Raw genomic sequence first — 14605 nt, 5'->3', positions numbered from 1 at the left:
TCTTTATGTTTAAAGTAACATTTTTTCAGATTAAAGATAAAATAGTGATATAAAATTCATTAGCAGCAATGTAAGTGGAATACAAAGACAGCCAAGATAATAATTGTGGTCTATCCAATTTTTATCCAATATCTTCATTTGTTAAATCTTTTTGATATACATGTATGAGCTATAATACAACCCCAGCCATTTCTGATTATATAGAGCCCTATCAAAGCAAAAACCTGCAACAGCTATAAATAAGCGTTGAATTTATATGATTACTTAAAACTTCTTAAGAAAAGTCTCAAGAATTCATATATTAAACTGTTCTAAGAAAGACTGTGATACATGTATGTATTGAGTGAGAAAACAGACGATAATAATTTCTACGGCCATATTGTCACGTTGTCATACCTGACAGAATTTCCTCTCGTCATTAGTTCTTCTACATCTTCATAGTTATTTACAATGTGTTTTGAAAGATCTGCAAAAAAAATTAATATATAAATACATCATATAAACTTGAAAGCTAATTAACAAACAGTTCATGATACTCATGTTAATATAGAACCCTAAAATAATACGTAGCTCAGGCCAATATTTAATATTATTTATCAGCAGCAAACCAGTTCATCTTCTGCCAATTACTCTATGGGTTCACAAAGTTTTTTGTTGAGTTATACTTTTCATATATTTGTCTCCAAAGGATACGTTGGACAGAATATTTGTTGAAAAGCACTGTATTTGTGAGATGTTGTGCTGGAGTTTAAAATTTGATAGCCAAGCACTTCAAATTAGATTTTTTTGTTGGTCCATACACGAGACAAAAAACTAGTATAATAATTTGTACGACTAAAAACATATTCACAAGTTTCAATCTTAGGCAATTCAAAATTGTTTCTCAGTTTTCAGGTCATTTTTATGAAAACCAATTAAGGAAGGAGGCTTCTCTTTTTACCTTTTTTACTATCCTCCCAAAAAAATCATGAGGGTACTTTTTACATTATTTATAGCCAGAAAAAATACCTAGTAATGAGGGATATAAAATGGGGAAAAAATAAAAAACTATGGTGTTTGACAATAATACCTTGCACATAAGGTCCATCTTTAGGATGTTCTCTCACCCTGAGACTGTGAACTGCTTTTGTGTTTGAAGTCTGTTTTAACAAATCTCTAACTTTCTCATTGTAGATTTCCATATAACTACATTCCAGTAAATAAAATATTAAAATCAGAAAATGAATTTTGTCTTTAATAGTGAGTTTAGAAATTAGAATTAATTTTGTAATTGCTTTTTAATAATTGTCATCATTTTTTTTCTACTGAAAGAACAGAAGTAGTATTCATTAAATATGTTATTTACATTTGTTCCACAATATGTTTATAAATCTCTGAACTATAAAAATAAACCAAAAAGACAGCTGTTTAAAAAAAAAACAACTAAAACATCCTTCTGCTGAGTGACAACATACCTCACTTCTACTCTGTAAGTTGTAGCATCCTCTCTCATTCTAGTAAACAGTTCCTATAAGTATCCACAAAGACAAATCTTTATTAAGTGTCAGTCTCTGTAAGAATCAGGCAGTGGGTGAAACGTGGCAAGAAAAAAAAAAAACCTTTTTGAAAGTGTAGTTTGACTATTTGCACTAAAATAAGTTAAGATTTTTTATACCATTTTGGTAAATTGAGTTATATTTTCATTAAAATGGGCTGAAAATGAACTTTGCAAGGGCAGATAACTCTGTCATATATATCATTTTTTTAACATTCTATTATAAATTTATGTTTATATAAATATAAACACAGTGATGCAGAGATCAGATAGTGGTATTTTCAAATAGAGAAATCATCCTTGGGTGAAGTAGCATTGTCAAATCAGTGGGTTTTTGACATGACTGTTTCTGCTATTTCCCATTTTGCCTGTTTCTTACAGAGATTTCTCCTTAAGAGGAATAAGTAAGGTGAAGTTTTCACAGCTGAAAAAGTTGTTATTTTGATCATGATTTGAAACAATAGTGCTTTCTGACAGCATTAAAGTGATTGAAGAACATATCAATATCGATAATACTTCCGAACTTACAGTACCAAGATTACTTAGTTCAAAAGACAATAGATGGAAGCGGAAGAAAATAAATAAAACCAAACATCCAAAAACTTTCATAATTTTCTGTATTAATAGCACTTTCAATAAACCACTACATGAATGAAGATTTTTTTTTCAGCAGATCATTTTGTTAGTAGTACATTGTACTTTCTTACTTTGAGAGATATAAGTAAATTATTGGAAAAATTACGAAGGATAACTGAGAAGGACAACTATAAAACAAATCCAGGGAAAAATTATAATCTGCATCAGGCTTTCTCCTAAATGAACATCACTCTTGCTATATAGTTACCTGGCAAATTCTTGGTATCAATCCTTGGTCATCCTAAAACATATAAATGAATATTCTAATTATTCATAGTTCGAAAAAAAAACATAACAAACTCATATATATATAAATAAAAATTGGTAATTTTCATACTATAAATCTTAGAGCATTCAAGATAATTGAAATTACATGGTCAAGTGGTCATTGTGAAGCAAAAAAAAAAAGACTATTAAATCTTTGACACTGATTGTCTATTCTGAAAACTTCTACCATGTCATTTAAGGCATGAATATAGATTCATCAGTAAGAATTCTTTGCTTTGTGAAGATAAAATGTGTATGCATTACTTTTTCTTGCACTTACAGGATTACCCATCATTGTGTAACTTTTGCCTGATCCAGTTTGTCCATAGGCAAACACACAAGCATTGTAACCATCATAGGATGAAGTCACTACATCAGAACCTAGGCAATCAAATACCTTTAAACAAAAACAATAGAAAATTAGAACTACACCTGGATAAGTAAGGACAAGAAGAAAAGCAACAGACTACAGAAGTTCATAAGGTAAACTTCTCTTCAGTAGAAAAATCTCCAATAATTATAAATGCAAGGAAATCTAAAGCAGAGTTCACTTAGATTTGTTTTTTTTTCCAGACCAATTTATCATATTCAAGCCGAAAAAGTTCTATCAAAAGTAGACATTTTTTTTTTTATAAAATATGCTAATTCATAAATAATTGAAAATCTAAATGTCATTAGAAATGCCCCATTACCATGTATTAAACTTTAATCCAAAATCACTGAACTGCTATGGAAATTCAATATGAAGTCTTCGTAAACTAATTTCATCAATGGCAGCAATAAAACCCATGCTCTATGCATAATATCCAGTATATATTTAATAAAATATCATTGCATTTGTTTTATAAATAGTACCGAATTTCTAAAACTATCTGAGGACAAAAATCAAAATTCATGAACAATGGCTTCTTATGGGCAATTAATCATGAAAAAGGTATTTTCAAAAAAGTTTTGACCAAAAGACAACTATTGAAAACCTGTTACTGAGAATCATTTCAATGAATTTAAGCTTTGATCTTGGTAGTGTAAAACAATTTCAAATTTGACCTCTCAAGTTTAAAGATTGAATAACAGACTAATTTGGTAAAGTTATATGGACAGATGGTATACCTGCTGTTGAGAACAATATTTAGCTTCCTCCTTACTGACGGACCAGAAAGAAAAATCATAAGTAAAATCCTTTATTCTCATAGCATCTTTCGCATGTTCTCCTTCTATAGACCTCTCTGGAATCTATAAATATTAAAAATTTTCTTGTATACATTTATAATCTCTTTGTTGTATTGATATTTATCTTATTTAATAGTTAACACACATGTAATTACGATAGGGCATTTGAACAAAAAGTATCAAATTTATTAAAATCTCTAGCTGCTATTTAAGTACAAGTAAATAAAGTTAATCTAGATTAGTAAGGCATGACAAAAAATTAATTTTACGAAGCTAGATATTATGATATAAAATATATCTCTATGGGCAGTGTCTATACAAATAAATTCTGGTCAAAATTTTGTAAATACAGATTGATGGTAACCCATATGCCAAAATTTCAAAATCTTATTATGAAAAGTTAACAAATATCAAAAGCTCACACTGAAAGTAGAAACAGATATAACTTGGAAATGATTAGAAAATACATGTATTAGTAAGTTTCAAACTCATTTATTTATTCCCCTACAAAGTCTTTTTTGTCCAGCCTGATGTCTACCATTTTAAATCAAGAACAATGTATGTGCAAAGCCCTATTTGACATACCACAGCTAAAGTCACATTTACCCACTTTAACATGGATAAGTTTTTGTAAACATATCATACCTGTATGTTCCTAATAAGGTACTTTGATAATGTGCTAATATCTATTATCGCTTTTAGTAAGTGTACTTTATATATAAGATTCATTATCACCTTTTGACAAATATGGGCTATATTTCAACACAATTTACCCTACGCACTGAAAGGTAATGATGAACCCTTAACCAAACCATTTCCAAAACTTTCAGCACTCCAAAAATGACTGATGTCAATGTTTCCATAGATCTTTACTATTAAAAAGACAGTCAGACATAAAATTCACATTATATGTACCTTGGGATTGGTGATAGTAGTTTTCTCTCCATCCATTGATATGATGAAATGGCTGTTTAGATCTATCTCCCTGAATGAAAAAAGAAGCTTTGTGTTTGATAAAGGATTCAAACAAATAGTGGTCTGGTTAAGGTTGAGAATATTCAAGTCATCTAAAGGGTCATTCCAAAATTATAAGACTACCGGTGTATCATACATGTATATGAAAAATATCATATAACCATGATTTCTTGTACAAAAGAAAATACCTTGATGGAAAGATGGAAAAAGTGGACCCACTACCAACATTTTTTAAAAATTTACTTATATGAGAAAATTAATTCATAATTGGGTATGAGGTGCATCTAAATATCATCAAGCATTCATAAACCAATTCAGGGTTTCATTGTCCATGTATCTAAATTTTTGCACAAGGAATGGTTGCCTCAAAAACACATGAAACCTGATCTCATTTTATCTTACTAATTGTTACTAAATAGCTATCCAATTCCTGGCTTATATTGGACACTAAAATGGTTGCAAAAGAGGATGAATTCCTGATACTACTGTTGGGGTTGAGCACCGCATTTATTCCAATATGCTTAGATATTCTGTTTTTTGCTGACTACTTTCACTTCCGGTTCCTGTAGTGTCGGCTAAAAACTAAATACTAAATATCCTTTCCAAACAAACTGGTTTTAACATCAGTACCAAGAAGACAAAGGTGATGACAATCAATGCACCAGCAGAACCTGTCATATCAAATGAAGAGCTTCTAGGCTAAAAACCACTAATTCCACTTTCCATAGGCTTCTATGCTAATTTCACAATATTCAATGGCTTCTCTGGACTTTACCTTAACTTTAACCTGCAGAGGACTATATATCAGCATGATTCTACATATGTCAGCTCACAATCCTCAGAATGGCATGTGGGGTTAGCAGACTTGCAGTGCAGTACTGGTCACCGGAAGTGAAGGGTCTATAAATAGCATGGGAAATCCCAGTGTTTTCACAAGATAGGGGTATATTTAAAAATCATTATGGAGAATAGGCTTCACATCACAAGAAGCAAAATGCACCTATAAAATGTACAGAAATGTTTTTCCTTTCAGAAACTGTTTAAATTTTTTAAATAAGATGAGAACTTTTTTCACAGCACTATGAGGAACAGGGGTAATTTTTGCGTAGGACTATTTTTGCGTACGTTCCGAATGCTCATTGGTTGAATTGGTGGTCTGTAACCTCTAGAGGAAGTTTTTTACTAACCTAGGAAGCATTTTAAGTAAAGATAATGAAATGGGAAAGACATAAAAGCAAGGCTCAATAAAACATGCTCTGCATTTGCTCAACTTCAGTCCATCTGGAAGGCCAATGACTACAGTCTGAGAATTAAATGCCAACTTTACAACTGTAATGTTAAATCAGTCCTCTTGTATGGGTCCAAATGCTGGCGTGTTATTGACAGTGACATAAGAAAAGTAGAAGCATCTCACAACAGCCTTAGAAAAATAAACTGCATCTTCTGGCCAGGTAGGCTGTTCCTTACTAGTGCAATATGTTGAATGAAGTGGTTTGAACTAATGCTTTTTGTTGCATCTAATAATAGTCAACTTCTTTTTGTGCCCTCTAGTTACCCAGTAAATTCTATATATCAATAAGCTTAGTAATGTTTTGTCGTATATTCCAGATGTCAGTTTATAAGTTTCAATCATATATATTCTCTAGTACATCTGTATGTCAGTGTTGGAAGTTTGAATTTCTTTCATCATTCTTGGTATTCAAGATCTTTCAATAATGGTATTAGTTTAGTTGCTTGCCTCGGTATGTTGTTTTATCTTTTATTTTATATGGACTCTATATTGCATCAATTGGTATATACGAGATTTGGTTGCGCAAGTGCCATGTATAATAATAGGAAATTTTCTTCATTTAGGCATGTAAACGAAAGATCAAAAGTCCCATAATTCTGTTCGCTTAATTGATCTTTTTGTTCATATGATGTTCAAAGTCAAGTTTGTTGTCTATAGTTACTCTGATATCCTTTTCTTTCTAGATACGTGTTCCAAAGTAGTATTACAAAAGTTGTAGTTATAGTTTGTATCATGAGTAACTTCCCTTTGGTCAGTACTTTACACTTTTCAGGGTGGAATTGTAGTAACTATCTCATGATTATCTTATGAATGCATAATCATAATGTTGACTTACATTTTTCAAGAGATTTAATATACAAATAAATATGCTAGTGATGAGAGATAAATGGTGGAAAAGTCCATAAAATGTAATAGGAAAATTTAGGATCCCTCATTCTAAGGGTCAAAATTCTGCAAGACTGTAGAAAAGAGGTTTCTAGCACATGAATTTTCTCAAACTCGCATGATAAAACTTGCGAAAAATCTGGCCAAGATTCAACTTGACGAAGTAGATCCCAGACTTAAGTTTCCTCAAGACCTGTCCTCTCATAATGGACCTTAAGAATGGCCCACTTAGTTGTGACCTGCAATTAGTAAGTTACCTAGGGTTGGGTAACTCACTAACGATTGGACCCATTTCTTTCCAGACTTAATAAAATTACAATTTTTCACACATTCATTCTTAGCAATTTTAATTTTTTGCCCTTTGGCTTGGCATTTCTGCTCAGAAACTAACACTAAAAATAAGAGAAAGTGCAGGAACAAGCACTCTGCTTCTTCTATGATGATTGCATCTCTTCATATTTGGAATATTAGAGAGCTCGGCTGTCTACTCCACAGATTTGTTGCGTCAGAACCATGGCACTTGAAATATTCAAAATTTTAAATAACTTATCTCCAAATTGTCTCAATAACCTAATCAGTAAAAAACAATCCAATTATTCTTTCAGGTATAGCAATATTTTGGATATCCAATGGGTAAGAACTTCTTCTTTTGACAAAAATTCATTTTGGTATGCAACTTGGTATTATGGAACAGCTGGCCTAAACAATTCAGGACAGAAAGTAGTTTCTCCCAATATAAAAGTCTGCTTCAGTTCTGGAGTGGCTAAGAATGTAGATGTAGTGCATGCTAGTAGCCATATTTTTTCTCTGCTTTTTTTTTATTTTGGCTTGTTTATTTGCTTATGTGACGGTACTGCTTATGGTTGAATGCTAAAAATTGTGTATGTATGCATGGTAAATTATGTGCATTAACAGTTGTTTTTATGTTATGTACAAGAGAGCTTACATTTGTATGTAATAATCATGCTGAATCAAAATTAAAGTTTTCTATCCTTTTCTTTGATTCTTTTTTTTTATCAATTCATTTTTACCACAACACTACAGTTGTATATAAGACACTTTAAAGACGCTGAAAATTTATCAAATTGTAACCAATAAATTATTTTTTTTAACAACCAGTGAAGGAGAAGAGTATTCTAGTGAAGTTGGATAAGTTTATAGTTATATACAATTACAAGTTGCATATCGTGAATTCGACTAGTTCTGTTTCAGTTTAGAAATGCATAGATCATAAATTCGAACCTATTGTTCAAGGGCCGGACACGAACAGCAACCTTAACAGACGTCATTTTGCCTAAAGATGAACAAAATTTCCTCCTTTCACCTGTCAGATCGACAGGTAAATATATTTTTAACAGAATGTATCGAAAATCCCGAGACCAATGAAAACTTCAGATGAATTCCGAGTGAAAACATTGCAAATAATGTAACAGTTCCCGAGCCCGAACCCGTAATCCTGGTGCCTTTTGTGGTTACAGACCACCAATTCAACCAATGAGCATTTTGAACGTAGGCAAAAATAGTCCTACGCAGAAATTACCCCTGTTCCTCATAGTGCTGTGAAAAAAGTTCTCATCTTATTTAAAAAATTTAAACAGTTTCTGAAAGGAAAAACATTTCTGTACATTTTATAGGTGCATTTTGCTTCTAGTGATGTGAAGCCTAATCTCCATAATGATTTTTAAATATACCCCTATCTTGTGAAAACACTGGGATTTCCCATGCTATTTATAGACCCTTCACTTCCGGTGACCAGTACTGCACTGCAAGTCTGCTAACCCCACATGCCATTCTGAGGATTGTGAGCTGACATATGTAGAATCATGCTGATATATAGTCCTCTGCAGGTTAAAGTTAAGGTAAAGTCCAGAGAAGCCATTGAATATTGTGAAATTAGCATAGAAGCCTATGGAAAGTGGAATTAGTGGTTTTTAGCCTTGTCCTGCTTTAAATAAAAATATACATTCGTTTTAGTGTATACAAAAGACACCATTACATGAGTAATGTTCTCATGTTCTCACTTGGTAATATTTTATGGGTTTGATGGGAAATGACTTGACAACAAATACACAATTAAATAAAAAAAAAACCAAACATTCAGAGCCTAATTTATGTAAACCAGCATCCCTAAAGGCTAATAGTTTTGGAACTAAACTGTCTCAACTGAATATAAAGCTTTAGAATTTTTATAAAGAACCTTTTAATATAATGAACATTTTTTTTTCAGTCTAGTATATTGCATCTGTTTGTGTTAACTATATCTTATCTTCTGTTTCTTGTATTAGATTTGACCAAATTCTGCAATGCAAGGAAAATATAAAACACTACTGAACGTCCCATTATAAATTTAATTTGATTGGTAACATTGAGTGTTCTGGTTGATAAAATCACACAATTCCTTTTGAGCAAACCAGGATATTATGTAAAACCTTATGACAGTGACATCATTCTTCCATATTCACACATAAAAATATCAGTATTATATTCATTATTTCAATACATTACAAACTGAAACATTCTGGGAAGTTTACATACTTTGCATACTTCATATGAAATGCATTTCTTTACTTTCTCAAAATGTGTGATAATGTAATTTTTCATGCACATACATGTATATTATTGGGTAATTTTAGAATTTTAAAGAAATACATATGCAATGGAAACAAATAATTCATTCAAAAATATTTGTTATAACTGTTCCTTTGACATATTGTGGAAGTCCTACTCAACTTAGTTTAATGGAGGAATTCATTTAAAATGAAATATAAAATGAGTTTTTTTTAGCAGGGAGTACATATCCTCGATCCAGAAGTACATAGAAAAATCAAAACAGTTTTTATTTATGCTATATTGTAATCGATCAAACATTGGGGGACCTCAACACAAGGGAGAAGTTGACATGAAGTTTTTTGTGAAAAATGCACCCCCTCCAAAAAAAAAAATCAAAAAAAAAATCTATTTTTGTTCACAAGTAAAGATACAATGGTTTTTCCACAGATCTCGAGCTCCATGTCAGAAGAGTGCATCTATTACATTTGTATTACTGTAATTTGTTCTGTGTTTAATAGGAAGCATTTAATTGTGCATGTTGATCTTTCATAAAAAGTTTGTCAGTTTTCATCAAAGCAACATTTAAGTGATGTGGAAGAAGTAAATTCATGAGGTTCAATTTGCACAACTGACCAGAAGTCTATATAAAATGTACTTATTTCATGAAAACAAGTTCTACTTAGAGCCACATCATCATCATAAAATTTAAACTGGATCTTACTGGGATTACAGCCACTTTTCTTTAGAAATCAAGTTCTGTTTAATTGCAGTATTTGCTCACATTAAAGGGGAGACAACTCTTTCATTTTGTAAGTGGATTTTAGTGTCTATAGTCAGAGGAAGCTTAAATCAATGATGAAGATATGAACAACTCAGTACAAAAAAAAAAAAACAGGTGAAAAACTTTAACGTTTATTTCATCATGAGTTTTCCCACACATAATATGGATATAATTCACATTAGTTATTCTTCTGCAAATAACACAAAACAAATTTATATTTCAAAATTAATGCCGAGAAAACAGAAAACTATCAAAATCTACATTTCTAACTTTTCAGACAAGTCCGTAACAATGAAATAAAAAACGAAAATGTGTACTACAACACACCTTGGAACACAGAACTTAAATTGGAACTACCAACAACAAGATAAATTAAGAATCAAACATAGAATTGAATAAAGCTCACTAAGCAATAATTGGGACATTCTTACTTCTTTTTTTAATGACGAGTTATTAGTCAATAACTGTTTTAATCCATATAAACCATATAAATTTTGCATAGTTTTCAATCATTTTTGCAAATAATTAATGTTGTAAAAATTATTTCCAGAACTTTTTGGGCAATTAATGCAAGTTTTAAGAGACTGTTCATTTAGAAATCAGGCAATTCCTGATGTAGGTGGCAATTTTATCCCACAGAATTTTTTGTTCCAATGTAATGACTATATCATGTATACGTCGAATAGTACAATATTTTTTTTAATGATGGCTCAGAAAATGAACTTGAAGTTCCCTAAGAAAGCAACCAAATTTTGTACAAAATGAAAGAGTTGTCTCCCCTTTTCAATAAATTTTAATGCTTTCTATTTTATTTATTTCTCTTTAACCATTGCAGTTAATAAAAAAAAATTCCACTTTGATAAAGGATGCATTTGCAATATAAATAAGATGAATTATTTTTTAAAACAAAATTTGTCATTTGATACCCACTGCCTGGTATTTGCATGGACAGCCTCTTTAGTGTTTTTAAAATTACCTTTGTTGGTATGGTTAACAGGAAATTATGTTCTTTGATTGAAACAATTTTAGAATAAGGATCCTATTTTTTCTGGATTGGTCAAAATTGCAGATTTCTGGTTGCCATTGTAACTGAGAAAATTTGTCATATCCTAGGTAGCATAAAATAAACTGGGCTTTTCTATATCGACATAGTTTTATATTTTAGAAAATCTTTTAATTCAGCAAAACAAATAAAACCAGAAAAAATTATCCACCTAATTTTGTCCTTGCATTGTATATTACAATTAGGAAATATACATTCATTTGCTATGATTATGACACTGCCATTCCAAAGCTGAAAAAAAAACTAGAATCTCAAAATGCCTTCACATTATCAATAAATTTATTAGTACAATCAACACTTACAAGTACCATCAGAAATCAGACATCTTAACAAATGGACTGACATTATACTTTCAATACCGCAAACAATAAAAATAAACTGAACTAGAAATTCATTTATGCATTTAATAAGATGTAAATCCACAAGTATTGACAAATGTCAAAATTGAGTGGTCTGGTGAACACAGCAAGATAATACCATAAAATGTAAAGCCCCCAAAAAGAATATGATAAGTATGGAAACTACCATACAAGTATTTCAAATTGAACAATAAACTGATGATCACACAAGATTAGCAAATCAGCCAATGGTTTCCCTTAAGTTCTGCTGAATATATTTTCCGCATTAACCCAAAAACAGTTAAACAAAATCAATGAAAGACTTAATATCAACGCAAAACAACAACAGGAAAACAGATAACTTCTAAAAAGCTATAACTCTAATTTGTCATTGAAATATTTCAAACGTACTTGCAAGCATATAAAAACCCCAGAACAGATTGCTTCTCCTGATAATTACTGGTAAGTTTTCATGGGGTGATTATGTTGGCATATTTTATCGCCCAATCCAAAAAAAAAAACAAAACAAAACAAAATTCATTATATCTACTAAGAGCTGAATTGTGTATGTCAACACATAGTCTTGCTAAAATTTGAATATGTAAAATTTTATATAAACTTTTTTGCCTCGGATCGGAAAACTTCACACTCTCAAAACCCACCTACCCTATGATACAATGCACAGAAGCAGATATAGAGCACCAGAACACAGGTTAAGGAGTCAATAAACACATACATAAATAAATATCATATCAATAATTTAACAAATTAGTATAATACAAGAGTCTTTGGAGAACTACAACTAAGTCTAGGTGGGATACAGCATTGTTGAATCTTTATGTTTGAAAAATGTCCAGAATAAAGCACGATATATAATTGTAAGATATTGAAATGGAACAATCGAACTATCACTCCAAATACCAAAGAAGGGGGAAGGGCAAAGAAAAAAATAACTTGTATGTGAATAATTGAAAATAGTTTCACTGTGAAAATTTCTGCTATCTACCAGTATATATATATGTAATACTAGTTAGTTTATAGTTACCACATAGAATGACACAGTAACATACTGCAATGATTTGCCAAAAAGGAAATCATACACCATTCTATAAGTTATGTTTAATTTATGTATTAAACTCAATGCAAACTATTTTAAAAGGTGAATACTTTTAAGAAAGCTAGTTTATCATATCTTTTAATCTTTGACATGTGAGAGGTTTTTATGCAAAAGCAAATTTTTGATGTAAAAATTCAATTGTTCAGCATTTTTCACATATAATAATTTACAAAAACTTCCCACAAATCTTACGTTTTTATGTGGGAGATTCTAAATTTTTCACAGATTTTATGGGAGTCTCTCCCTACTGTGGGAAGGTTACAAGTATGGTACATTTATATGTACATGCAAATATAGGGCTTTAAATCCTAAATTTGATTGAAATGAAAACTGGGGAAGCTAGACTTGCCTAAATGTATCGTATCAATCAAATGAAGTAGAATAATAGTAAAATAAAAAAGATCTATATTAATATTGCACTAGAAATGTAGTCAACAGAATTAAATTCTGTATTCAACCTATAGTGATAATCTTCTATAAAACTAAAATGTGAAAAAAATCTTTGTTCATCACAAATACACATTAACACATACAACACACATATACTAGTACACAATGTACACAGTCATATACACACAACTGAATTCAATGAGTAAATCTTACATACACATTTCACAGTAGAAATATACATGTAGCACACTTCTATGAGTAAAATCATAGCTGGAATGCATATCTACCTTGACCTGGCTTCTATTGTTGAATGAGTGGCAATTTAATAGTCCGATTCATTGTCTTGTGGTTCAGTAGGAATTTGAACTAAAATCCCCCCAAAGAAAAAACGAAGTTACTCTAATGAAATTTATGCACTAAAAACCCATAACTAAAACATTTACAAAACAGTAAATTGAATACAACATACATAATTCAATGTACACAATATACCTTTTCAATAGAAATAATAAAGTTAGCCTTTAATTAATTTTAGTTTTCAAAAAGTTTTTTGAGAATGTACACAAGGCTGAAGCCTTTCCCTTTTCTTTTATACACCATTTTCTCATCACATATGAACAAATAAATATTTGACAAACATATATCAGTGCTAATGAATTTAACAACTTCTTTTACTGCTTAAATATTAAAATGTAACCTCTTTGAACAAGTATGAATGCTGAATGTCAAAAATTTTATTTGCTAGCTTTTATTTTAGGGATTAAAAGTGATTTGGCTAATCATTTGCACACATTCAAATACCTTTTCTAGATGTTGAAGACTGTGACTTTCACATCATAAATATGGCACTTTTTGCATGGTGTAAAATATAATGAGAGCTGGAAACAAATTTCTTATCAAAAGTTTCAATGCAAGACCTTAAAATTTATTGTATTCAAGTTAAATATTCATCATACTTAAAATTGTCATTTTATGTTACAGATTGCAACACAGGTACACTTCAGTCTACACAGCATAAAATCAGTTGATCACATGAACATAATATACATATATGGACTATTCAGTATCACAAATAAAATATCACAACAATATTAAAATGCATGTTTCAGCACTAGCTTGGTGTGATGCTAAAAGTTGGTCCATGTCTCATGAAAAACTTCTTCAAGGTTGTTTTCAATTCCAGTTTAAAGTCAAACATAAGCATCTCACACATGAAAGGAAAGTAGGATGAAGCATGAATTCTGAACTGAAAGAAAAAGAAAAAAAAAACATTCATATACAAGAATAGGAATTTAGCACAAGCACAGTAGCCCAACATGTTAAAATTCTTCAATTCAGTGGCATTCAGTTAGGTGTTATGATATCAATGTATGATCCCCCATAACCATTGCATCAAACCTTGTACTTTTAAAGAAACTGAAATCTGTCATATAAACTATGATGAATCTTTAGTTAAGGATACTGGCTTCAACCTAAAACTCTATTTTTCATTAAAAAAATACTGGATCCAAATCATGTATGTTAGCTGTGCAATTGTCTCTAATACAAACTGTCTACTGGTACTACCGTTTTTTCAAAGGGTTATTTAAAAAGAAACAATATTAATAA

At 30.7% G+C, this 14605-nt stretch overlaps 2 protein-coding genes across 8 annotated transcripts in view; both read right to left on the bottom strand.

The window, feature by feature from the left end:
- The window catches only part of LOC148629058 (kinesin-like protein KIF16B), a 33830-nt gene extending 25678 nt beyond the window's left edge, over positions 1-8152 (bottom strand). For both annotated transcript variants that reach the window (XM_088543166.1, XM_088543169.1), the window contains exons 1-8: positions 8001-8152; positions 4523-4592; positions 3548-3670; positions 2718-2834; positions 2379-2411; positions 1455-1507; positions 1070-1185; positions 397-466 (exon numbers count right to left, since the gene is read on the bottom strand). In XM_088543166.1, coding sequence (XP_088399292.1) covers positions 397-466; positions 1070-1185; positions 1455-1507; positions 2379-2411; positions 2718-2834; positions 3548-3670; positions 4523-4592; positions 8001-8047 — 629 coding nt within the window. In that variant the 5' untranslated portion in view covers positions 8048-8152. The remainder of the gene's footprint in view (positions 1-396; positions 467-1069; positions 1186-1454; positions 1508-2378; positions 2412-2717; positions 2835-3547; positions 3671-4522; positions 4593-8000) is intronic.
- A 2055-nt stretch (positions 8153-10207) lies between these two features.
- The window catches only part of LOC148629057 (brefeldin A-inhibited guanine nucleotide-exchange protein 1-like), a 36617-nt gene continuing 32219 nt past the window's right edge, over positions 10208-14605 (bottom strand). For all 6 annotated transcript variants that reach the window (XM_088543128.1, XM_088543140.1, XM_088543134.1 and 3 more), the window contains one exon: positions 10208-14243. In XM_088543128.1, the coding sequence (XP_088399254.1) occupies positions 14109-14243 (135 nt within the window). In that variant the 3' untranslated portion in view covers positions 10208-14108. The remainder of the gene's footprint in view (positions 14244-14605) is intronic.

This window comes from Perna viridis, chromosome 1 (genome assembly GCF_037379345.1).
Source record: "Perna viridis isolate PV_CMFRI_1.1 ecotype Kerala chromosome 1, ASM3737934v1, whole genome shotgun sequence".
Lineage (NCBI taxonomy): Eukaryota > Metazoa > Mollusca > Bivalvia > Mytilida > Mytilidae > Perna > Perna viridis.
Note: the sequence above shows the minus strand (reverse complement) of the source record. Positions and strands in the feature narration are given on the sequence as shown.